This window comes from Bos grunniens, chromosome 9 (genome assembly GCF_055505025.1).
Source record: "Bos grunniens cultivar Pamir isolate PY7600 chromosome 9, Bosgru_T2T1.0, whole genome shotgun sequence".
NCBI lineage: Eukaryota > Metazoa > Chordata > Mammalia > Artiodactyla > Bovidae > Bos > Bos grunniens.
In genome coordinates this window covers 71,185,111-71,209,173 of record NC_141173.1, presented here as the reverse complement: position 1 = coordinate 71,209,173, position 24,063 = coordinate 71,185,111, and the positions used below count along the sequence as shown (strand labels likewise).

General features: G+C 38.0%; 1 protein-coding gene across 3 annotated transcripts in view; it reads right to left on the bottom strand.

Annotated features, from left to right (window-relative positions):
• Nucleotides 1-3,658: 3,658 nt before the first annotated feature.
• Nucleotides 3,659-24,063, bottom strand: part of LOC147366112 (uncharacterized) — a 271,655-nt gene continuing 251,250 nt past the window's right edge. For 2 of the 3 annotated variants that reach the window (XM_086316549.1, XM_086316555.1), the window contains one exon: nt 3,659-5,117. In XM_086316549.1, coding sequence (XP_086172675.1) covers nt 5,107-5,117 — 11 coding nt within the window. In that variant the 3' untranslated portion in view covers nt 3,659-5,106. The remainder of the gene's footprint in view (nt 5,118-24,063) is intronic. The other variant, XM_086316553.1, reaches the window with a different exon arrangement.

The following is a 24,063-nucleotide window of genomic DNA, read 5'->3' as shown; positions in this document are numbered from 1 at the left end:
GTTCTTTAGTTTGATATCCTTGAAGTATGTACCCCTCTGGATGTGTTTTTCTTTTATAAGGGGAAAGTGGGCAATCATAAAAAAAGGATATTAGGGAGAGGACAAGAGGGGGAATGGGGGTCTTGCTTCCATAATGACCCTTTCATGGATCCTTACCCAGATCATTTTGATGAAAGAGTATAAACGGAAATAAAGACCTGGGAATGTATTGTCTTAAAACAGTGTTTTAATAAATAAATAGTATCTCCTACAAATTTTTTTGCATATACTTAGGTTATCCTAATTTTAGGGTCACTGTCCTTGGCAACCATTTAATTCTGCTGTGACAGCCTGACTGCCACCACTCTGAGCTGATACAGCTTAAGCAGGATAATGCCCCCATCTGACAATATAGGTGTTTGGTCACTCAGTTGTGTCCAACTCTTTGTGACACCATGGACTGTATTCCACCCGGCTCCTCTGTCCATGGAATTTTCCAGGCAAGATTACTGGAGAGGGTTGCCATTTCCTTCTTCAGACAATATAGTAGTCCTCCCTTATCCTCTGGGAATACGTTCCAAGACCCCCAGTGGATGACTGAAACCATGAACAGTACTGACCCTATATATACTCTGTTTTTTTCCTATACATGTGATAAAGTTTAATTTATAAATTTATATTAATTTATAGATTAGGCACAATGAAGGACTAACAACAATAACTGATAATAAATTAGAATAATTATAGCAATATACTGTAATAAAAAGTATGTGAATGTGGTCTCTCTCTGTCTCAGAATATCTTATTGTATAAACTTAATGCCTTCTCTGTCTTAATGAAGCTCATATCATGCCCAGTGGGAGTAACTTTAAGAATTTCTCATGGAGAGAACAAGATGGTAGAGGAGTAGCTGGATGTGGAATACATCTCTCTCCACGGATACATCAGGAATACACCCTCAGACACAAAAGTGCATGCAGAACACCAGCTGAGAGCAGACAGGAGTACCTGACCAGTGGAAAAGAATATGTAAAACCTTGCAAAACTCAGTAGGACAAAGGAACTAAGGGGAAAAACAGGAGGGTTAGTAGGATTGGACCTGCCCTCGGTGGATGGGGGAACTGAAGCAGGGGTCTGATCCCCACATCAGGGCAATTGTCTGAGTCAGAGGAGAAACATTTAAGGCTAAGAGTGAAACAGCTGATCTGTGGCAGCCTAAATGGGATGAGAATCAGACAGCCCTTCCCGCAGCCATACATGCCCTGGACAGGGTTGCAGATCCTCTGGAAGGCGCAGTGGCTGGGAGCTGGAGTTTAGGGATTGTGGAGCAATCACAGGGTGAGGGCTGCTTTTGACTATGGAGAGTTGGGTTAAGGGGATGTGAGAGAGGAGACTATGGCGGGAAATGCCTGTGGAGGAAAACCGGGCAGCCATGGAAGCAAGGCAATACTGATGAGTCATGCATGCATAGGAGGTAAAGCCATCACCATAACCTCTTTCACCCCACACGCCAGCATGGAAGCTGAACAATAGAGAGGCTAGCCCATCAAATGCCTGATGCACTGAACTGCAGAGTAGGACCCCATTCAGGGTGCCCCTTTAAGTGCCTGACATGCTGATCTACAGAGTAGGACCCTAGCCAGGGGAGCGTCTCTATGTGCCTGATTTTCTGAACAACAGAGAAGGACCCCAGGCAAGGGAGCCCTCTAAATGCCTGAATGGGCGGAGCTACAGGGAAAGATTGGCCAAAGAGACTTTCTGATCACCAGCTACAAGAGGCTTGAAGAAAGACTCTGATAGGGCCATAACTCGTGCAGCAGAGGCAGTCTGTGTCCCTGCACACTTGGGCACTGCCAGGGTCCCCGGTGTGCCACCTTCACGCTCAACTCTTACTGGGGCAGAGCTTCCACAGGCAAAAAAAAGTCTTGCATCTATGTGCACAGGGTTGCTTTGGTCATGTCCAACCCTTTGCAGCCCTGTAGACTGTGGCCTGCCAGGCTTCTCTGTCAGGGGGATTCTCCAGGCAAGATTACTGGAGTGTATTGGCCAATATTGGTTGCCATACCCTTCTAGAGCACTATATTTCCTGCTGCCCTAGCTTCCAACTCCCCTGAGTACCTGGTGCTGCCAGAACCCCTGCAACCTAAGTCATTTTGAAAATGACTATACTACCAAATGCAATCTACAGATTCAATGTGATCCCTATCAAATGACCAAGACATTTTTCACAGAACTAGAACAAAAAATTTCACAATTTATGTAGAAACACAAAAGACCCCGAATAGCCAAAGCAGTCTTGAGAAAGAAGAATGGAGCTGGAGGAATCAACCTTCCTGACTTCAGATTATACTACAAAGCTACAGTCATCAAGACAGTATGGTACAGAAATACTGTAACATAAAAACAGAAATATAGACCAATGGAACAAGACAGAAAGCCCAGAAATAAATCCATGCCACTATGAGAACCTTATTTTTGACAAAGGAGGTAAGAATATACAATGGGGCAAAGACAGCCTTTTCGATAAGTGGTCTGGGAAAACTGGACAGCTACATGTAAACATGTAGAACACTTCCTAACACCACACACAAAGATAAACTCAAAATGGATTAAAGACCTAAATGCAAGACCAGAAACTATAAAACTCTTAGAGGAAAACATAGGCAGAACACTCAATGACATAAATCAAAGCAAGATCCTCTATGACCCACCTCCTAGAGTGATGGAAATAAAAACAAAAGTAAACAAGTGGGACCTGATTAAACTTAAAAGCTTTGCAAGCAAAGGAAACTATGAGCAAGGTGAAAAGACAACCCTCAGAATGAGAGAAAATAATAGCAAATGACACAATTGATAAAAGATTAATTTCCAAAATATACAAGCAGCTCATACAATTCAATACCAGAAAAACAAACAACCCAAAAAATGGGAAAAAGACCTAAACAGATATTTCTCCAAAGAAGACATACAAATGGCTAACAAACACATGAAAAGATGCTCATCGCTCATTATTAGAGAAATGCAAATCAAAACTACAATGAGATTATCACCTCACACCAGTCAGAATAGCCATCATCAAAAGTCTACAAACAATAAATGCTGGAGAGGGTGTGGAGAAAAGGGAAGGCTCTTGCACTGTTGGTGGGAAAGTAAATTGATACGGCCATTATGGAAGACAGTATGGAGATTCCTTAAAAAACTAAGAATAAAACCACCATATGACCCAGCAATCCCACTCCTAGGCATATACCCTGAGGAAACCAAAATTGGAAGAGAGACATGTATCCCATTGTTCAATAAATAAATTTAAATTAAAGCAAATTCTCAATAAAAACAATAATGATTAAAAAATTTCTTTTTTTTTTCTTCACAATTTCATGAACAGAAGATTTATTCTCACTGTAGATCACAGAAAATTCAGCATACTATTTTTTTTCTTCCTTTGTTGATAACTTTCACCTTTTCACTTAAAGGAAGCATTTTATGACTTCTCAAATTGCCAGAAACACTATTCTTGCATCTGGGGGATGTTATTAAGTAAAATAAGGGTGACTTGAACACAGCACTGCAATACTGGAGACAACTAGATGACTAATGGCTAGTACCCGCTGGACAAAGGGCTAGTTCATGTCTGGGGCAGGATGGAGCGAGAAGGCAGAGATTTCAATATGCTACTCAGTTTGCAGTTTAAAACCTATGAAATGTTTATTTCTCTGGAAATGTTTATTTCCTTTTAATATTTTCAGAGCACAATTGACCCATGAATTGATAACTGAAATGACAAAGAAAAACCACAGATAAGGGGGAGACTTCTGTAATGGAAACTGTAGCAGTCTGAAATATTCCACAACAATAATATGCAAGCACTTCCTGCTGAGTCAAGAAATGAACTATTACACTGAACATTAACTGATAATGTACCTATCTGACAGTACATTTTCCCACCTGGTAAGCCTGGCTGGCCACAAGCCAAGTCAGGGACAGTTGTGTTTTCCAAAAGATATTTTAGTCATTTGAGCCAAAACAGGGTAATTATTAATGAAAAACCTTCATGATAGTGCAATTATGTATATTATTACTAACCTTCATGGCAATCTAACTTGATCATATAGGTATTGTTTTATCTCCATCTGCTAATGAGAAAAAGGAGGTTGAAAGCTGTTGAGTAACTTGCCCAAGGTCACTGGGCATAAAGGCCACATAAAAAAGCATAGGTGGCAATGTTCACTTAAATAGAGACAGTAACAATAGTAATAACAAGTAAAGTTTATTGAGCACTATCCACAGCATTCCAGCTGGTGAGCAGCAAGGATGCAGTTCTAGAAAGCCTTCTTCTTTTACTATTTGAGATCATATCAACAATATTAAAAACAAACCAGCTTTAACCTGGAACATATCAGAATGTCAGGTATGTTAAAGCACTCTCGCTTGAATCTAGAAGCCATTCAGAATTGTCTCCTATATTTGATAGAGTTCTTCAAAATCTTATGTGCTTTCCTAGAATGTGTCAAACATTTTTTTCAGGTTTTCTTTGGAAAGGTTGTGTTTCTGAACATGGGTCTTCCTTGCTTGGCAAGTTTAATAAAACTACATTTTAGAATCATACTACACTCTGAACCAAATATTGTTATGAGCATTTTAGATGCCAATATATGTAATCCTCATAGCAGCCTCATGGATCATTTTGATTTCCATCTTATATTTGAGGCAATTGAAGCACAGAGAGGTTAATAAACTTACTGAAGGCCACATAGGAAATGGTAGAGCCAAAATTCAATCCAGGTAGTTGGCTCTTAACATTTTTTTTGGCTGTGCTGGGTCTCTATTGCTTTGAGTGGGCTTCCTCTAGTTGTGATCAGAGGTTACTCTTCGTTGCTGCATGCAGGCTCCTCATTGCAGTGGCTTCTCTTGTGGAGCACTAGGCATCTGGGCTTCAGAAGTTGCAGCACATGGGCTCAGTAGTTGTGTCACACAGGCTCAGTAGTTACGGCGCACAGGCTTAGGTGCTCTGCACTATGTGGAATCTTCCCAGACCAGGGATCGAACCAGGGTGCCTTGCATGGGCAGATTGATTCTTATTCACTGCACCATCAGGGAAGTCCAGGAGTCCACATTCTTAATCAAGTGTTATATGGTACCTACAAAATAAAAAAAAATTTAATTCAAAACTATACTAGAAAAATAGAAAGGAAACATTTCATTGACTGGAAACCATGGGAAATAATTGAATGATGAAAGGTACACAGTAGCAGAGCAACGTTAGGCAGATAATGTGGGCAGAAGTTGGAGGGTGTAAATAGAAAACAGAGGCAGAGGTAACTCTTGGGGGAATTATGTGGTATAGTAGCAACATGTTTTGGGAGGTCAAACTCCTGGTTCATTATTTCTTGACTATTCAGGATGTCTGTATCCTAGAGGCATCAGTATGTGGGAGCTTGGGTTTAAGAAAAAGAGGCAGAACTCCAAGTGCTTGGCAAGACCTAGAAGTATGTGTCCCCACACCCAGAAGACCACCTACTGATGTACTTTGTCTCACTGGACACATTCTGCTTCTTCTAGGACATCTCTTCAAACGGGCTGCTGCACAAATTCCAGCACCTCCTTATAAACCTTAATTCTCTTTGGATTGTGCAAAACATATACAACAGATAATACAATCAAAATTTAAGCCACAAAATTGAGCACACAATCAGAATCACCAAAAATGTAAGAATACAATGAAAGGGAGACCACAGATTTAAGTAACCAAGTAAACTGTGCCTGAAAACTCAGAATGATACAAGTAAAAACTTAATGTACTAAAAATAATTAAATATATCATGAAATTAAAAATCTTACCATAGAAATTAAAATTCAAGAGAATGCTGATAGATGAAACAAAGCTGGTTGTGTTTTAGTAACAGTTAAAATAATTTAATAATAGATACTGGGCTTCCATCTACAATTTGTATCTACAATACATGGGTTTTGCTGTATTTTTTTCTATTTTGATATATGTTTGAAATTTCCCATGGTAAGAGACTAAAAATCATATCTTAAAAGAGATAAAAGAATTAACATGATGAAATATCAAGTCAAAGGATTCTTATTGGACATATCACAAGAAACAAATTGAGAATATCAAAGAAAAATTAAATGAAAAGTAGATCTAGAACTTGTGACATAATCTTATAGAAGTTACAGAAGAGTGATAAGGTCACAAACGCAAAGATGTAATAAACACAAACTGTAGGGTTGAAAGAGATAACAAGATAGATGGTAGTAATACCTGCATAGATAGATAAACTACCAGCAACACCAAAAATATCTTGTGTAGACATCACAAAGTGAAATTTATGACTACCTCAGTCAAGTGACAGAGACAGAATTCAAAAGTGGGTCAAATTGCATCACACAAAAAGCTAGGTTTGTATTTTTTTCTTGTAAGGCTATTGTAAAAATTTATTCTGAAACATTGGTTCCCAACTTGAGGAAAGTACCATAAAAACCTGTAATAAAAGAGACTAAAGTAATTTGAAGTTCAAGAATATGAAACATTAAACTTTCTATGAAAAGCCAAAAAATTGCTTGCATTTAAATTCTTCATAGTATGTTTTTTTGTAATGTTTCTAAGTGAGTTTCAAAATTAAAATACATGCTATTTCTGACATTATTAACACAAACATCTTCTTCACATCCCAGTTTTGCTGGTTATGCATATTCTTATTTTCTGTATTTCTATAGGTCTCTTTCGAATAGCTATAACCCAAACAATTATGCTCAAATATAAACATTATTTGCTAAAATAAGTTTTATTTCCTCATTCACATGCATTATGACTGAAAGATTGTTATAGCTTAACTAGACAATGCATTTATTGTTAGAGACCATGGGTTTTTTTTTTTTTTTTTTTCATTTTGCAGTGGCAAGTGTCCAGAGATAGTGCCTGATTATTTTTGATTGCAATAGATTCTAGCCCCAGGCTTTCTCTTCTCTGCCCATCGATCCCAGCCAAGTGGTCAATTATCAACAGATATATACAAAACATTGAAAAGCATAACAGGAATCATTAAGTCATTTTGTCATTTCCCCTCAAATTCTTTTTCTTACACGTAAAGGTTTTTGTGTATCATTTTTTCATAGGACAGGAAATAAATAGTAATTTTCTTAACCTTTTGAGTACTATTATTAATGATTTGTCAAAAAGATAAATATATGTAATTTAAAAGTTTTACTCTAGTCTTGATCACCCCTAGAAATGGACTATCCTTACTCCTTGGAAAAGAATCTTAAAAAAAAAAAAAAGCAATGTGTCACCTGTTGAGGCAAAACTATCACTAAGAGACGGTGAAAAAAAACAGGAAGAAGGAGGGAAAACAAAATCAAAACCCTCCCCTCAAAATGAGTCTGAATAAAACTGTTAAGGAGAGATCTTTAAAGAGAAAGTTAGATTTTCAAATGCATTTATCAGAAAATGAGTGCTTAGAAAATAGATAAACATAGCTTTTACACAAACACCTAGAAAAAGAGTGGGGAAAAACCTAAAGAAAGAAGAAATGATGTCACATAAGCAGGAACTCAAAATAAGAACAAAGAAACCTTTAGATCAACAATATGGTTTTTAAAATGGATAATAGTAGGAAGAATATTTTACATAACTAATAAACTGGAAAAAGACATGCATAAATAACATAAATAGGACATTAATATTGGAGGAGGAAATGGCAACCCACTCCAGCATTCCTGCCTGGAAAATCCCATGGACAGAGGAGCCTGGTGGGCTAAAGTTTATAGGGTTACAAAGAATTGAACACAACTGAGCATGCATGCACTGCTGCTGCTGCTGCTGCTAAGTCACTTCAGTCGTGTCCGACTCTGCGAGACCCCATGGACTGTAGCCCACCAGGCTCCTCCGTCCATGGGATTTTCCAGGCAAGAGTACTGGAGTGCGATGCCATCGCCTTCTCCGAGCATGCATGCACAGGACATTACTAAGTCCAATGCAACTATCTTTGCAGTGGCCACAGGACTGGAAAAGGTCTTTCACTTCAGTCCCAAAGAAAGGGAATGCCAAAGTGTGCTCAAACTACTGCTCAATTGTACTCATCTCACACGCTGAGTGACTTCACTTTCACTTTTCACTTTCATGCATTGGAGAAGGACATGGCAACCCACTCCAGTGTTCTTGCCTGGAGAATCCCAGGGACGGGGTACCCTGGTGGGCTGCTATCTATGGGGTCGCACAGAGTCGGACACGACTAAAGTGACTTAGCAGCAGCAGCAGCACATACTAGCAAAGTAATGCTCAAAATTCTCCAAGTCAGGCTTCAACAGCACGTGAACTGAGAACTTCTAGATGTTCAAGCTGGGTTTAGAAAGGCAGAGGAACAAGAGATCAACTTGCAAACATCTGCTGGATCATCAAAAAAGCAAGAGAATACCAGAAAAACATCTACTTCTGCTTTATTGATTATGCTAAAGCCTTTGACTGTTTGGATCACAACAAACTGTGGAAAATTCTTCAAGAGATGGGAATACCAGACCACTTTGCCTGCCTCCTGAGAAATCTGTATGCTGGTCAAGAAACAACAGTTAGAATTGAACGTGAAATAACAGACTGGTTCCAAATATGGAAAGGAGTATGTCAAGGCTGTATATTGTCACTCTGCTTATTTAACTTATAGGCGGAGTACATCATGCGAAATGCCAGGCTGGATGAAGCACAAGCTGGAATCGAGATTTCTGGGAGAAATATCAATAACCTCAGATATGTAGATGACACCACCATTATGGCAGAAAGTGAAGAAGAACTAAAGAGCCTCTTCATAAAAGTGAAAGAGGAGAGTGAAAAAGCTGGCTTAAAACTCAGAAAACTAAGATCATGGCATCAGGTCCCATCACTTTAGGGCAAATAGATGGGGAAACAGTGGAAAAACAGTGAGAGACTTTATTTTTTGGGCTCCAAAATCACTGCAGCCATGGAATTAAAAGACTCTTGCTCCTTGGAAGAAAAGCTATGACAAAGCTAGACAGCATATTAAAAAGCAGAGACATTACTTTGCTGACAAAGGTTCGTCTAGTCAAAGCTATGGTTTTTCCAGTAGTCATGTATGGTGGTGAGAGTTGGACTATAACAAAAGCTGAGTGCCAAAGAATCGATGCTTTTGACTGTGGTGTTGGAAAACACTTTTGCGAGTCACTTGGACTACAAGGAGATCAAACCAGTCTATACTAAAGGAAATCAGTCCTGAATACTCATTGTAAGGACTGATGCTGAAGCTGAAACTCCAGCACTTTGGCCACCTGATGCAAAGAACGTGACTCATTGGAAAAGACCTTGATGCTGGGTAAGATTGAAGGCAGGAGAAGAAGGAGACGACCGAGGATGAGGTGGTTGGATGGCATCACTGACTCGATGGACATGAGTTTTAGCAAGCTTCGGAAATTGTTAAGGACAGGGAAGCCTGGCATGCTGCAATCCATGGGGTCACAAAAAGTTGGACACAAGTGAGCAACTGAACTGAATTGAATGCAACTTTAAAAATAATTCATGATTTTTAATAGTTTTAGTCCTAAATTTTATCTAAATGTAAATATTTAGGTAAAAAACATAATTTTTATAGAAGAATGTCAAATAATTGTGTTGGAATAGAAAATAACAAAGACAACTATTAAATCTTGACACAATCAAAGCAAATATTTTAGTATTCTAGGGGGTTCCCAACCTTTCTCTCCAAACAAGGGCTGGGAAATTTTTTATAAAACTTTTTATAAAACTTTCAGGGAACAAGTAATCTATGCTATGTGTTGACAGTAAAAGGAATGAGACTTGTCAACTAATTCTGTTCAGTTCAGTTTAGTTCAGTCACTCAGTCATGTCTGACTCTTTGCGACCCTATGAATTGCAGCACACCGGGCCTCCCTGTCCATCACCATCTCCCGGAGTTCACTCAGACTCACGTCCATCGAGTCAGTGATGCCATCCAGCCATCTCATCCTCTGTCGTCCCCTTCTCCTCCTGCCCCCAATCCCTCCCAGCATCAGAGTCTTTTCCAATGAGTCAACTCTTTGCATGAGGTGGCCAAAATACTGGAGTTTCAGCTTCAGCATCAGTCCTTCCAAAGAAATCCCAGGGATGATCTCCTTCAGAATGGACTGGTTGGATCTCCTTGCAGTCCAAGGGACTCTCAAGAGTCTTCTCCAACAGCACAGTCCAAAAGCATCAATTCTTCAGTGCTCAGCTTTCTTCACAGTCCAACTCTCACATCCATAAATGACCGCTGGAAAAACCATAGCCTTGACTAGATGGACCTTTGTTGGCAAAGTAATGTCTCTGCTTTTGAATATGCTATCTATGTTGGTCATAACTTTCCTTCTAAGGAGTAAGCGTCTTTTAATTTCATGGCTGCAATCACCATCTGCAGTGATTTTGGAACCCTAAAAAAAAAGTCTGACACTGTTTCCACTGTTTCCCCATCTATTTCCCATGAAGTGATGGGACCAGATGCCATTCTGTTAGATTAATATATATTGATACAAAAACCAAACAATTACAGTAAAAATAAGGTCAGTTATATAAACAAACTTTGTTTTTTTATTTTTATTTATTTTTAATTTATTTTAATTGGAGGCTAATTACTTTATAATATTGTATTGGTTTTGTCATACATCAACATGAATCTGCCACGGGTGTACAAGTATTCCCAATCCCGTGAATTTAAATGTGAAATTTAAATGAGCTACTAAGAAATTAATATAACATTTATTAAGGGCATATCCTAGTAGGTTGAAAGAATGATGTTATATGATCAACTTAATACTGTTAAAAGAAAATTTAAGAGAATATATTTATGACCTTCAAACAGGAAAGAATTTCACTATGGATAAATTGAGATATATTAATTTAAAAAATTTTTGTTCATCCAGAAAAAAGAACACCCATGAACAAATTTTTTAAAAAATCTACTATTTGGAATAGGTATTTATAACTGCTATATCTTACAAAAGATAATTATGCAGAAATAATAACTCCTATAAATACAGTAAACCCATGCAATGTATTAGAATAGACACTGAAATCTAATAAGCATTATGGAAAGAGTGCTAGTAAAAAGGCAAGTTTAAATTTGAAACATACACTTCTGCTGCTGCTAAGTCGCTTCAGTCGTGTCCGACTCTGTGCGACCCCATAGACGGCAGACTGCTAGGCTGCCCCGTCCCTGGGATTCTCCAGGCAAGAACACTGGAGTGGGTTGCCTTTCCTTCTCCAATGCATGAAAGTGAAAAGTGAAAGTGAAGTTGCTCAGTCGTGTCCGACTCTTCGTGACCGCATGGACTGCAGCCTACGAGGCTCCTCCGTCCATGGGATTTTCCAGGCAAGAGTACTGGAGTGGGGTGCCATTGCCTTCTCCAAATATACACTTCAGATTAACAAAATTTACATTGTTGGCAATATCTAGTGTTGGTTAGGATCTGGAGTCTAGTGAAAATGTAAATCGCTATATCATTCTGAAGAGTATTTTGACAATATTAAAGTTGAAAATCTAGGGACTATGTTGTACATGTACTCAAAAAACCACGTACGAAAGTGTTCATAGCATCATGAGTAACAGTGAAGAAATTAAAACCTTGGATGGATAAACTGTAAGGTATCTTGCAATAGATAAGGTATACCAGGGGAAATGAATGAACTACTGCTGCACATATCAGCTTGATTAAATCTTGAATACAGTATTAAGAAAGGATTCTACTGAAGGATGCATACAGTATGATGTCAGTTATGTAAAATAGAAGGATATGCCAAGCAACTCCAGATACTGTGTTATAACAGTGTAAAAATGCATGAGAATGATAGCCAAATTTAGATTAATGATTTTCTCTGGAAAGGCTAAGAAGAAGGAAGAAACTGACATCAAATATAAGAGAGGCAGTCAAAAAATATCAATTATATTTGTAATGAACTATTTCTTTAAAAAAATTAAAAGTTGAAGCAAATATAGCCAACTTTTAGAACTTGAAGGAGCTTGGTAGCTGGATTTTGGCTCAAGACACTTATTATGGTGAAGTTTTACTTCATTGTATTTGAAATATTTCATGATATCCAAGGTAAATGCATTTAAAATATAGAAGCTGGAAAACATTTATTTAAAAATAATAAGTTTTGATAAGGGCTGTAAATTGGAGTTGGATTAAAATATTCAACTTCCTACTCTAAAGTCTGGGACCCTCATTTGAAGGAAAGCATGTCCTTATCTTAACCTCAATCTTCTGGCCAGAAGTTTAAGCCTGTTTTCCCAACTTTCTGAATTTTTCCAAATGGGATCTTTCAACAGTAATGATTTAGAGTTCTTATGGTAGCACAGTCTTTAGACAATGTGATCACTAAGAGGTAAAAGCAAAAAGTCAGAAGAAAAAGATTTTGTGGGATTAAATTGAAGTTTGGATATATACTAAGGAACAAACAAGCCATCTATATATATTTTATGTGATGGGGGAGTTTTTAGCATTTCCTTTTTTCAGATGTTTCTAGAGAGGACTTTAAAAAAGACCTCTTTATAGTCTCTTTTGAGCATTTTGTTTTCTTCTTTTCTGGGCAGGTTAACAAATTAAAGAGCCTATTTCCTCTCTACAGCTGTGCGTCATTGCCTTAGGGAGTATTATGGGAACACATTCTAAAGAAGTTTGTTCTGCTGTCTAACAGCAAGAGTTCTTAACATAAACAAGCTTGCAACCTCCCTGAGGACTGAGCAGATGTCTGTGATCATTCCTGCTGGCTACTCTAACTGTCCTGCCGGCTGACCAGTGTGATTCCCTGATAGCAGATCCCTGACCTATGAAGTAATGTTGCCCTGAAGATACTGGACGCAAAAGACAGGTCTGAAGTAAATTCAGTGAATTTGCTTCTTTATGTGATCCATATAGGTCATGGCTACAACAGGAGTAACCAATGATTGTTCAAACAGACTGCATTTAAGCCTACAGATATAGGTCCATCTAGTCAAGGCTATGGTTTTTCCTGTGGTCATGTATGGATGCGAGTGTTGGACTGTGAAGAAAGCTGAGTGCAGAAGAATTGATGCTTTTGAACTGTGGTGTTGGAGAAGACTCTTGAGAGTCCCTTGGACTGCAAGGAGATCCAACCAGTCCATTCTGAAGGAGATCAGCCCTGGGATTTCTTTGGAAGGAATGATGCTAAAGCTGAAACTCCAGTACTTTGGCCACCTCATGTGAAGAGTTGACTCATTGGAAAAGACTCTGATGCTGGGAGGGATTGGGGGCAGGAGGAAAAGGGGATGACAGAGGATGAGACGGCTGGATGGCATCACTGACTCGATGGACGTGAGTTTGAGTGAACTCCGGGAGTTGGTGATGGACAGGGGGGCCTGGTGTGCTGCGATTCATGGGGTTGCAAAGAGTCGGACACGACTGAGCGACTGAACTGAACTGAGGCTTTTATCATTTATCATTTTCATGAAAATGGGAAACTCTAAGGCCCTTTGGCAAGCAAGCATTTTCCTGTAGGGAAAAATGCATGCTTTAAAGTTATGAATTCTTAAATAGCTAAAATGGGCATGCTTCTGCTGAAGATCCATCCATGAAATGAGAATTTTATAAAGATTTTTCAAAATTAACAGTATGATGATAAACCTGTTGCTGCTTTCTTGTAATGTACTAAAGTAACAAGTTTGACTTCAAATATTTAAATCATTTTGTTTGCTAGACAACCTCACCTTATCAGAAAAGAATTTACTTAACAAGACTTTTTTTGAGAATTGCACAAGTGAGATCTTGGGAAATGGAATGAGGGTAGGGGCAATATAATTCTCTAGAATGTTAACTATTTATCTCCATCAAAACAAAGGAAATGATGTGGGTACTTCAATGTATCTGAGGTGATTCCAGCTTGCTGAGAATGAACTTGATTGTGTATAAAAATAATAAATCATAGACTCCTTCTGTCTTAAAACAATGAAAGGATGTTGGTAAGTGGCTTTGGAATATGGTGATCTCAAACTGCGATCAGTGATCTCAGAGTCTTGGACTTTCAGTTGGAAGAGTTTTTAATATCAATATGAAACTGTGGTTCAGGCAGGTTAATGGACTTGGATGAGGCCACACATCATGATGGTCTAGACATCTTTTTTTTAAAAAAAAGACTTTATTTCTTTTTAAAGCAGTGTTAGAGTCACAGAAAAATTGAATTTCTTCTTCTCCTCTGCTCCCTGCCCTGATGTGTGCATAGTCTCCCTCTTTGTCAACATCTCCCTTCAGAGTGGTGCATTCATTACAGTTGATCAATCCACATTGACACTTCATAATCATCCAAAGAGCATAGTTCACCTTAGGGTTCCTTCTTGGTTTAGACTAACCATAAGTTTTTAGTGACCCTTAAATGCTCTGTGTTCTGCCTGTTCATCTGTCCCTTCCCCCAACCTCAGGCAACTACTGATCTCCCTCTTGGGTTTACAGTTTTGCCGTTGCCAGAATGTCATATAGTTGGAATTATATATTAAGTAGCCTTTCCAGACTGGCTTCTTTCACTTAGTCTTTTCATGGCTTGATAGCATAAAGAGTTAAATAGTACTCCATTGCCTGGACTGCCACAGCTTATTTACACATTCACTTACTGAAGGACATCTTGGTTGCTTCCAAGTTTTGAAAATTAAGAATAAAATTGCTATAAAGGCCATGTGTAGGTTTTAGTGTGAATGTAAATTTTCAGCTATGGGTAAATGTCAAGGAGTGTAACTGCTGGATCATATAGTAAGAGTAAGCTTTGTAAAACCTGTTAAGCTGTCTTCTGTACATTTTACATTCCTACTAGCAATGAATGAGTTTTTGTTGCCCCCCATTCTCTCCAGTAAGTGGTGTTAGTGTTCTGGATTTTGGCTATTGGATGTGTAGTGATGTCTCTCTGTAGTTTTATTTTGCATTTTCCCGATGACAGAGGATGTGGAACATCTTTTCTTATGCTTATTTGCCACCTGTATATTTCCCTAGGTGAAGTGCCTGTTAAGGTTTTTGGCCCATTTTAGAATTAAGTTGTTTGTTTTCTTATTGTTGAGTTTTAAGAGTTCTTTGTACCTTTAGGATACCAGTTCTTTATCAGATGTGTCTTTTGCAAATATTTTCTCCCAGTCTGTGATTTGTATTTTACATTCTCTTGACATTGTCCTGTACAATGTCAAGAAGAAATTTTTAATTTTAATGACATCCAGTTTAACAATAATTTCTTGCATGGATCATGCCTTTGGTGTTAAATCTCAAATGTCCTCACCATGCCCAAGGTCACCTAGGTTTTCTGCTATGTTATTTTCTAGAGGTTTAGTTTTGCATTTTGCATTTGCATGATCCATTTTAAGTTAATTTTTGTGAAAGGTGTGAGGTTTGTTTGCAGATTTTTTTCTTTGCATGTGATGTCCAGTTGTTTCAGTACCATTTGTTGAAAAGACTATCTTTGCTTCATTGTACTGTTTTTGTTCCTTTGTCAAAGATCTGTTAACTATATTAATATGGGTCTATTTCTGAGTTCTCTATTCTATTACATTGATTGTGCCTATCTTTTTTTAATGTGCCTATTATTTCTCCAAATCACACTGTCTTGATTACAATAAGTCTCAAAATCAAGTAGTGTCAGTTCTCTACAGGTATTCTTCTACTGCAAATCTGTATTGAATATTTTGAGTCTTCTGCCTTTCCATATAAACTGTAGATTCAGTATGTCTATATCCACAGAATAACTTGCTAGGATTTTGATCGGGGTTACATTGAATCTATTGATCAAGTTGGGAGGAACTGACAATTTGACAATATTTAGTCTTCCTATGTGACCATGGATTCCCTGTCCTTTAGTTCTTTGATTTTGTTCATCAGAGATTTGTAGTTTTTCTCATATAGATCTTACTCATATTTTATTATATTTATACCTAAGTATTTAATTGTGGGAGATACTAGTGTAAATGTTATTGTGTTTTTAATTTCAAATTCCGCTAGTTCATAACTGGTATGTTGTTGTTGTTGTTCAGTCTCTAAGTTGTGTCTGGCTATTTGCAACCGCATGGACTACAGCATGCCAAGCTTCCCTGTCCTTCATCGTCTCCTGGAGTTTGCTCAAACTCTGATGCCATCCAATCATCTCATCCTCTCTGTTGCCCCCTACTCTTCCTGCCCTCAATTTTTCCCAGCATCAGGATCTTTTCAGTGAGTCAACTCATTGCATCAGGTGGCCAAAGTGCTGAAACCTTAGCTTCAGTACCAGTCCTTCCAATGAGTATTCAGAGTTGATTTCCTTTAGGATTGACTGGAGGCTGAAAATGCTTTCCAAGTGTTCATTAAATATCAAAGTGCAGATTTTTATGTTACAAGAATAAACAAACTTATTTCTCATTGGTAAAAATGTGTTGATTATAACGGTTCCTATTTTGATTAATAAAGATATGTTCGAGCCTAGTTATAATGATTTAAAATTCATGGTCTGAAACCACAATTACATTTGCATTAACCTAAATCTTGGATCTGGCAGCCTTGCTATAATCACTTACTAGTTCCTGGAATTTAGATAGCATTGGAAAAATTACTTAATTATATGTTTAATTTTTGAGTTCTAAAGATGCTTAATTTTAATAAAAATCTGATATATTGTTTTAAAAAATATATGTATATTTAGCAAACATCCATATCTGTTAATCTTGACAAAAAGAATGAAAAAAAATCAAATGAATCTGAACAAGACTCTAGGTCTTATTAACACTTTGTAAGAACTTTAAAAGAAAACTGGATATGTTAGATGACATTTTGGGCATGTAATTAGTTAATTCCAGAGAGGGAAATTCTACTGATCTTGTTTCCTCAACACACACACATATATACACATGCATTATGAAGAGGAAAAACTGAATTAAAAGAAATTTAACAGACATATCACTCTAACATGGAACTGACAAAGTGTTGTGTGTTTTGGTGTGAAATAAACAAGAACAGACTTTATTTTTTTGGGGCTCCAAAATCGCTTCAGAGGGTGACTGCAGCCATGAAATTAAAAGACGCTTACTCCTTGGAAGAAAAGTTATGACCAACCTAGATAGCATATTGAAAAGCAGAGACATTATTTTGCCAACAAAGGTCCGTTTAGTCAAGGCTATGGTTTTTCCAGTGGTCATGTATGGATGTGAGAGTTGGACTGTGAAGAAAGCTGAGCGCCAAAGAATTGATGCTTTTGAACTGTGGTGTTGGAGAAGACTCTTGGGAGTCCCTTGGACTGCAAGGAGATCCAACCAGTCCATTCTAAAGGAGATCAGTCCTGGGTGTTCTTTGGAAGGAATGATGCTAAAGCTGACACTCCAGTACTTTGGCCACCTCATGCAAAGAGTTGACTCATTGGAAAAGACTCTGATGCTGGGAGGGATTGGGGGCAGGAGGAGAAGGGGACGACAGAGGATGAGATGCTTGGATGGCATCATTGACTCGATGGACGTGAGTCTGAGTGAATTCTGGGAGATGGTGATGGACAGGGAGGCCTTGAGTGCTGCAATTCATGGGGTCTCAAAGAGTTGGACACGACTGAGAGACTGAACTGAAACAAGAACAATGATTCTTTCTTTATGGCATTAAATAACTATTATATTAGTGTCTATTTATGTGTAATGATGGGTATTATAGCTTTCTTAGAGAATTACTGTCTTTAACAGATACAAACTAAAATATTTTAAGATAAAACAATTGATGTCAGAGATTTACTTCAAAATAATCAGGCTAGTGTGGGATAGAGAGTCCATATGGAGATAACCACTGAGAGCAAGTAATAGGTATCTTGGGTTCCATAAAGTGTTCTCTTCACATGTTTGTATGTTTGAAAGTTTCCGTAACAAAAACTAGAAAGTTTTGTTGAACACTAAACTAGAATTTTCATGAAAAGTAGAATTATGTCTCCTCTCATTTACCTTTACATCCCTAGAATGTGTCTCAATAAGTACTTGCATAATCATGAACTAATGATTTATAATAAATTATTGTTATTTACTAATTATATTTTAACTAATAATATTTGATAATTTATGCTTGAATATGAACTTTTATACAGGAAAATGCCTTTATGTGGTCTCTGAAAAGTGAAGTTTACTACATCTTAAGAAAGTATGGCAGAAAAGGACTCTAAAATAAACTCAGTCTACTTATTGTGTTAATTTCTTTTATGTCTCAGTCATGCCTTGATTTAAATGATCTTTTCAATTGAGGCTATGAATAATGCACTGATTTAAAGAGGTCTCCTAAAACCTCATAGTTATCCAGAGAGCTACTTTATCTAAACTTCCAAAATTCTTGGTATGTTAATTGAATAAACTTTTGTCTAGAAACTCAAAATGAAAGGCACTCTGCTAGGTGCTGGTGGTAAAACAAACACATCTTTGCTCTTCAAGAAGCTAAGCTCAGTGGTATCTATGAGAACATTACTCTCTGTGCAGAAAACTATCCAAACCTTTTAGGGGTCATCATGCTCATAAGATACTGGGGACTTGATTTTTTCCCTCTCATTTTACAGCCTTAAAACAGTTATTGAAGTTGATCTATAGTGGGATTATTGGTTATTTGAATCAGCTACTGTGTTCAGATCACATTATCCGAAGCCATATTACCTGATATATATGAGACACAGTGATGCTCAGTCACATCCATCTCTTTGAAACCCTCTGGACTGTACCAGTCCTCTGTCCATGGGATTTTTTTCAGGCAAGAATACTGGGCTGGCTTACCATTTCCTCCTCCAGGGGATCTTCCTGATCTAGGGATTGAACTCGCATCTCCTGTCTCCTGCACTGCAAATGGATTCTTTACTACTGAGCCATCAGGGAACCCCTGAAGAGAGGGTTTTATTACTGATGACATCCTGGCTTTGGCTGTGCTGCTTTTCTTACTATATCCAGGAGTTGGTGATGGACAGGGAGGCCTGGCGTGCTGCAATTCATGGGGTCGCAAAGAGTCGGACACAACTGAGCGACTGATCTGATCTGATCTGATCTGAGCCTCACTTGACAGGCATAGTTAGTTCCTATATTAAATGGCTTATCCTACTCAAAAATAGACATAAATAGTGCCAGATATACATTATCATTGGGCTTTTTTTTGGGGGGGGGGTTTGTTTGTTGGTATGTGTGGTTGCTCTGAGGTTTTTTGTTTTGTTTTGTTTTGCCATTGTCTTAGGTAGAAATCTATTCCAAATTAAAACAGACTCCTGACTAACTATTTTCTTGATTTGGAAAATAGTCTTCTGCTTTCCAAAGGTTAATTTAGATTTTTTATTACAATATTATTATCATTTCCACTTTTTACTCTATAATTCAGATTTTAAGACTATATTTACAGTATCAGAGATTCAGTTCGGTTCAGTTCAGTCACTCAAGTCTTGTCTGACTCTTTGTGACCCCATGAATTGCAGCACGCCAGGCCCCCCTGTCCATCACCAACTCCCAGAGTTTACTCAAACTCATGTCCATCGAGTCGGTGATGCCATCCAGCCATCTCATCCTCTGTTGTCCCCTTCTCCTCCTGCCCCCAATCCCTCCCAGCATCAGGGTCTTTTCCAATGAGTCAACTCTTCGCATGAGGTGGCCAAAGTACTGGAGTTTCAGCTTTAGCATAAGTCCTTCCAAAGAACACCCAGGACTGATCTCCTTTACAATGGACTGGTTGGACCTTCTTGCAGTCCAAGGGACTCTCAAGAATCTTCTCCAATATTATCCTTGAGCTATTAAAAAGGATAAAAAAGATCCCAAAGCCAGGAATTTGATTACAACTTGGTCTAGCTGTGAGAGTTCATACCTCCAACCCACACACAAGACAAAATTTTATTAGTGTACAGTTTGTACTGTATGCTCTTACATTTCAGCCTGTCTTGCCCTAAAAATGTGCATTTTCACTTGGATAGGTAATAAAAGTCATCCAATGGCTAAGCTGTTTTATGTGCAACTTCATATTCGACCAGTGCCAAACAAGGGCAGAAATTTACCACCTGTATGTCCTTTAGCAGGGTGTTTGGTGTTTGGGTTCTGTCTCCCACTGAGAATTTTATCCTTACATGTGGTATGTCTATTTTTTTTTTTTTTTTACAAGTCCAAGTAACAATTTTTTCTAGTCTACAGCACAGTTTTGTTTTACTTACATTTGGTGCTTTTAAGAGTGCTCCTTTTGAACAGACTTCTAATAAACACACAAAAAGTTATCTTAAAAATAAAATATACACAATTAAACAATAAGCATCCAGGTGTTCAGAGCTAAGTGGAGGTAATCTGATTGGTTCTATCAAGTTCACCTACTTAAGAATTCACCAACCAATGTGAGTTTTTCTGCTCTGAATTCCCCTGAATTAACAACTCACCAAAATCAGAGAGTCCTAAACATATATATACAAAATAAACCCCCTTTTAAAGCCACATCAGGACAAAAATTCAATTAGAAAGCCTCAATATGTCATCACACAGACAATTGCATTCATGAAGTTCATTAGTAGAAAATATGCACTATCTTTCCATGTCTATTTCAAACCTCTTAGAAATACAATTCTTTTGAAAATACTAAAGTATAATATCTTAGATGATGTAAAGATTAGGCAGGGTATAGTCTATACATGCATCTGACTGTGTGCATGTGTGCTAAGTCACTTCAGTCATGTCTGATTTTTTGCAACCCTCTGGACTGTACTCCGCCAGGCTCCTTTGTCCATGGGATTCTCCAGGCAAGAATACTGGAGTGGGTTGCCATTCCCTTCTCTAAGGGATCTTCCCTTCCCAGGGATCAAATCTTCAACTCATATGACTCCTCCATTGGCAGGCAAGTTAACATCAATCTTCTCAGGAGCTGCTGTGCGAGAGGGAATCCTAGCTACAGACACTCAGCCCGAAATTTCCTTCTCCATGAACTCTATATAATGCAAGTGCATGGCCTGCATATTGCCAACTGATGAGTCAAATCTGAAGCATACAAATAAGAACATCTTCTCCAGAGCCAGCACTAGGCTCCTCTGACAAGAACAGAGCAGTCTGCTGAGCATCCAAATCTCCACTTCTACTTATGTTGGAAATAAATTTTGATCCCTGTTTAGGATCAGTTGATACTTTTAAGGACCTTTTTTCTAGCAAATAGATAAGCGTGCTCTTTTAAAATAACATTATATTTCACCTTTTCAACTTGCTTTTCTATTTATAAAATTATAGGATTTTGGAAAAAGGTTTAAATGGGGATCTTCTAGTTTCAGTGGCAGGCTTAAGGAAAAAGTAAAAACTATGTCATAAAGGAATGTATAATTGTGAACAAAAGCTGAATGAATGCTTAATGTTGATGACAAAGTTTACTGACATAAATGTACAAAGTTGACTGTTTACTTAACAATATAGTATTCAAAATTTAAAGATGGAGGGTAGCAAACTGTGACAAAAACAAAACATTATAGTAACTGGCAGATTTTAGACTCATGTTTTAGCTTAACTAGAGGTAGATAGTCTTTGACCAATCATACTGATACTTCAGGGGAAAAAGGCATCAGAGCTCTGCCTTGGCAGCCACAAAGTCTGGACTCAAGTCATTGCCATTAAGAATACCATGAATGTTCTAACAATATATGGCCATTGAAAATCCAACAGTCCCTTGGGGGGCTTCGACCATAACTGACTGACTCTGTATGTCTCTTTCCATGAGAGAGAATCTGAATGGTCAAGAAAGACTACCCATGGCAGGGAATTTTTAATAAGCAGAACTTCAGTATCAGGCAATCTATTTGATATCTGGAAAGCTTACAGAGATTTGCTTTCAGGTCAGATACAAATCCTGAGTTGACTCAACCATCCCAGGAAGATAGAGTTACATGGGTGAAAGCTTGACAGACCAAGAGTAAATCTACCACTGCGGGGTAAACAGGCACAACTGAACGTCTAGAACTTTTTGGAAAAATGTAGTATAACAGACTCTGTAGGGGTATGGAGGACTGTTTGGTATAAGAAAAATATTTTATTATAAAGATACTGATAAATGTCATCATCATATATTTGCTGATAAAACCTATTATGTTTTGATATATTTAAAGATTGTATAATAAGCATTTGCTATTCAATATCAAAATTATTACTACTTTCCCTTTCAGCAACTAGAGCATAATAGATGATTATTTATTTATTTAACAGATATTTCTTGAGTACACACTGCGTGGCAGACATGGCTATGTATGAAGAATACAAGAGAGAAAACATAGGCATAAAGCTATGGGTCTCGTGGATATAGATGTGCAAATTGACAAATTTATTTGTGTTAGTGAGGCTATGATAGAGGAAACAGGAATATTCTTGTGTCACATAGGACAGGCATTTAATTGCAACCTGTACAATCTGAGAGGGCTACCTAAAAATAATTATACATGGACCAAACCACCAAAAACTAGAATATGGGGAGGAAAATAATGCAGAATAGTGTCAAAGTTCCTGCCTTGAGGGACTAGATTATTGATGGTGCCATTCACTGGAAAGAAGCAAAAGAACAAGGGAAAAAGCAAGACTGGGATGAAGAACACACATTTCACTCTGTACATGTTAAGTTTCAAGTACTTCAGGAATCTCTAAATGGAGAGGAGTAGTAGGTAGATGGATATACATTTCTGAATCTAAAGAGATCTATGCCAGAAATTAAGCTCTGGGATTCACTGCCTTATAAAATATACTTAAAATCATGGGAGTAAGTGAGATCACTCAGGAAGAGTGGGTAGAATGAGAAGAGATAAGACAAAAGGCAAAATCCCAAGGAACATCCTTATGTAAAGGATAAAAAAAGGAAAACACAAAGAGATATAAAAAGATTGGCCAGAGATGACATGTAAAAGGAAAATTAAGTTTTGACAAGAGCTATGGAATGAGAGAAGTAGAAGCCACATAAAAGTGACTTGTGGTGTGATTGGACAATGAAGGTCAGTATGAAAACATGTTTGGTCAACTCAGTCATGTTTGATTCTTTGTGACCCTATGGACTGTAGTCCACCAGGCTCCTCTGCCCACAGTATTTTCCAGGCAAGAATACTGGAGTGGATTGCCATTTCCTACTCCAGGGGTTCTTCCCACCACAAGGACTGAACTCACCTCTCTTGCTTCTCCTGCATTGTCAGGAGGATTCTTTAACACTAGCTCCACCTGGGAAACCATGCAGATATTTTAAAAAATATTTGCCTGTCAAAGTGAGGGAAAACAAGCTAATAACTAGAGGAAAGGTAGAGACTGAAGAAAATCTTAAAAAATAGTAGAGGCTCGTACACCTTTAAAATACTGATGAGAAATTCCAGGAGGAAAGAGGAACTTTAGATACAGAGAGGCAGTAAACAGTGGAGCAAAATCCCTGAAAGCAGGGAAGAGTTGGGAGCAAGACAAGAAACAAGGAATTTGTTTCAGAAAGAAGGAAAAGTAAAACTTTCATTGAAAAGAAAAGAAAAAATGAACACAATATGGTTTGTAAGTGCAGATACATACGTAATTTTGATAGTGGGAAGTTCTCATGATACTGGCAATTTTTATTTTTGTTGTTGTTGTTCCTTGCCACCCCATAAACTGCAACACTCCAGGCTTCCTTGTCCTCCATCTCCTGGAGCTTGCTCAAATTCATGTCCATTGAATTGACGATCACATCCAATCATCTCGTTCTCTGTCACCCCCTTCTCCTCCTGCCCTCAATCTTTTCCAGCATCAGGGTCTTTTCCAGTGAGTTGGCCCCCTGCATCAGCTGGCCAAAATATTGGAGCTTCAGCTTCAACATCAGTCCTTCCAATGAATATTCAGGACTGATTTCCTTTAGGATTGACTTGTTTGATCTCCTTACAGTCCAAGGGACTCTCAAGAGTCTTCTCCAATACCATAGTTCAAAAGCATCAATTCTTCAGTGCTCAGCCTTCTTTATGGTCCATGTTCCATACATGACTACTGGAAAAACCATAGCTTTGACTAGACAGACTTTTGTCGGCAAAGTAATTCTGCTTTTTAATATGCTGCCTAGGTTGGTCATAGCTTTTCTTCCAAGGAGCAAATGTCTTTAAATTTCATGGCTGCAGTCACCATCTGCAGTGATTTTTGAGCCCAGAAAATA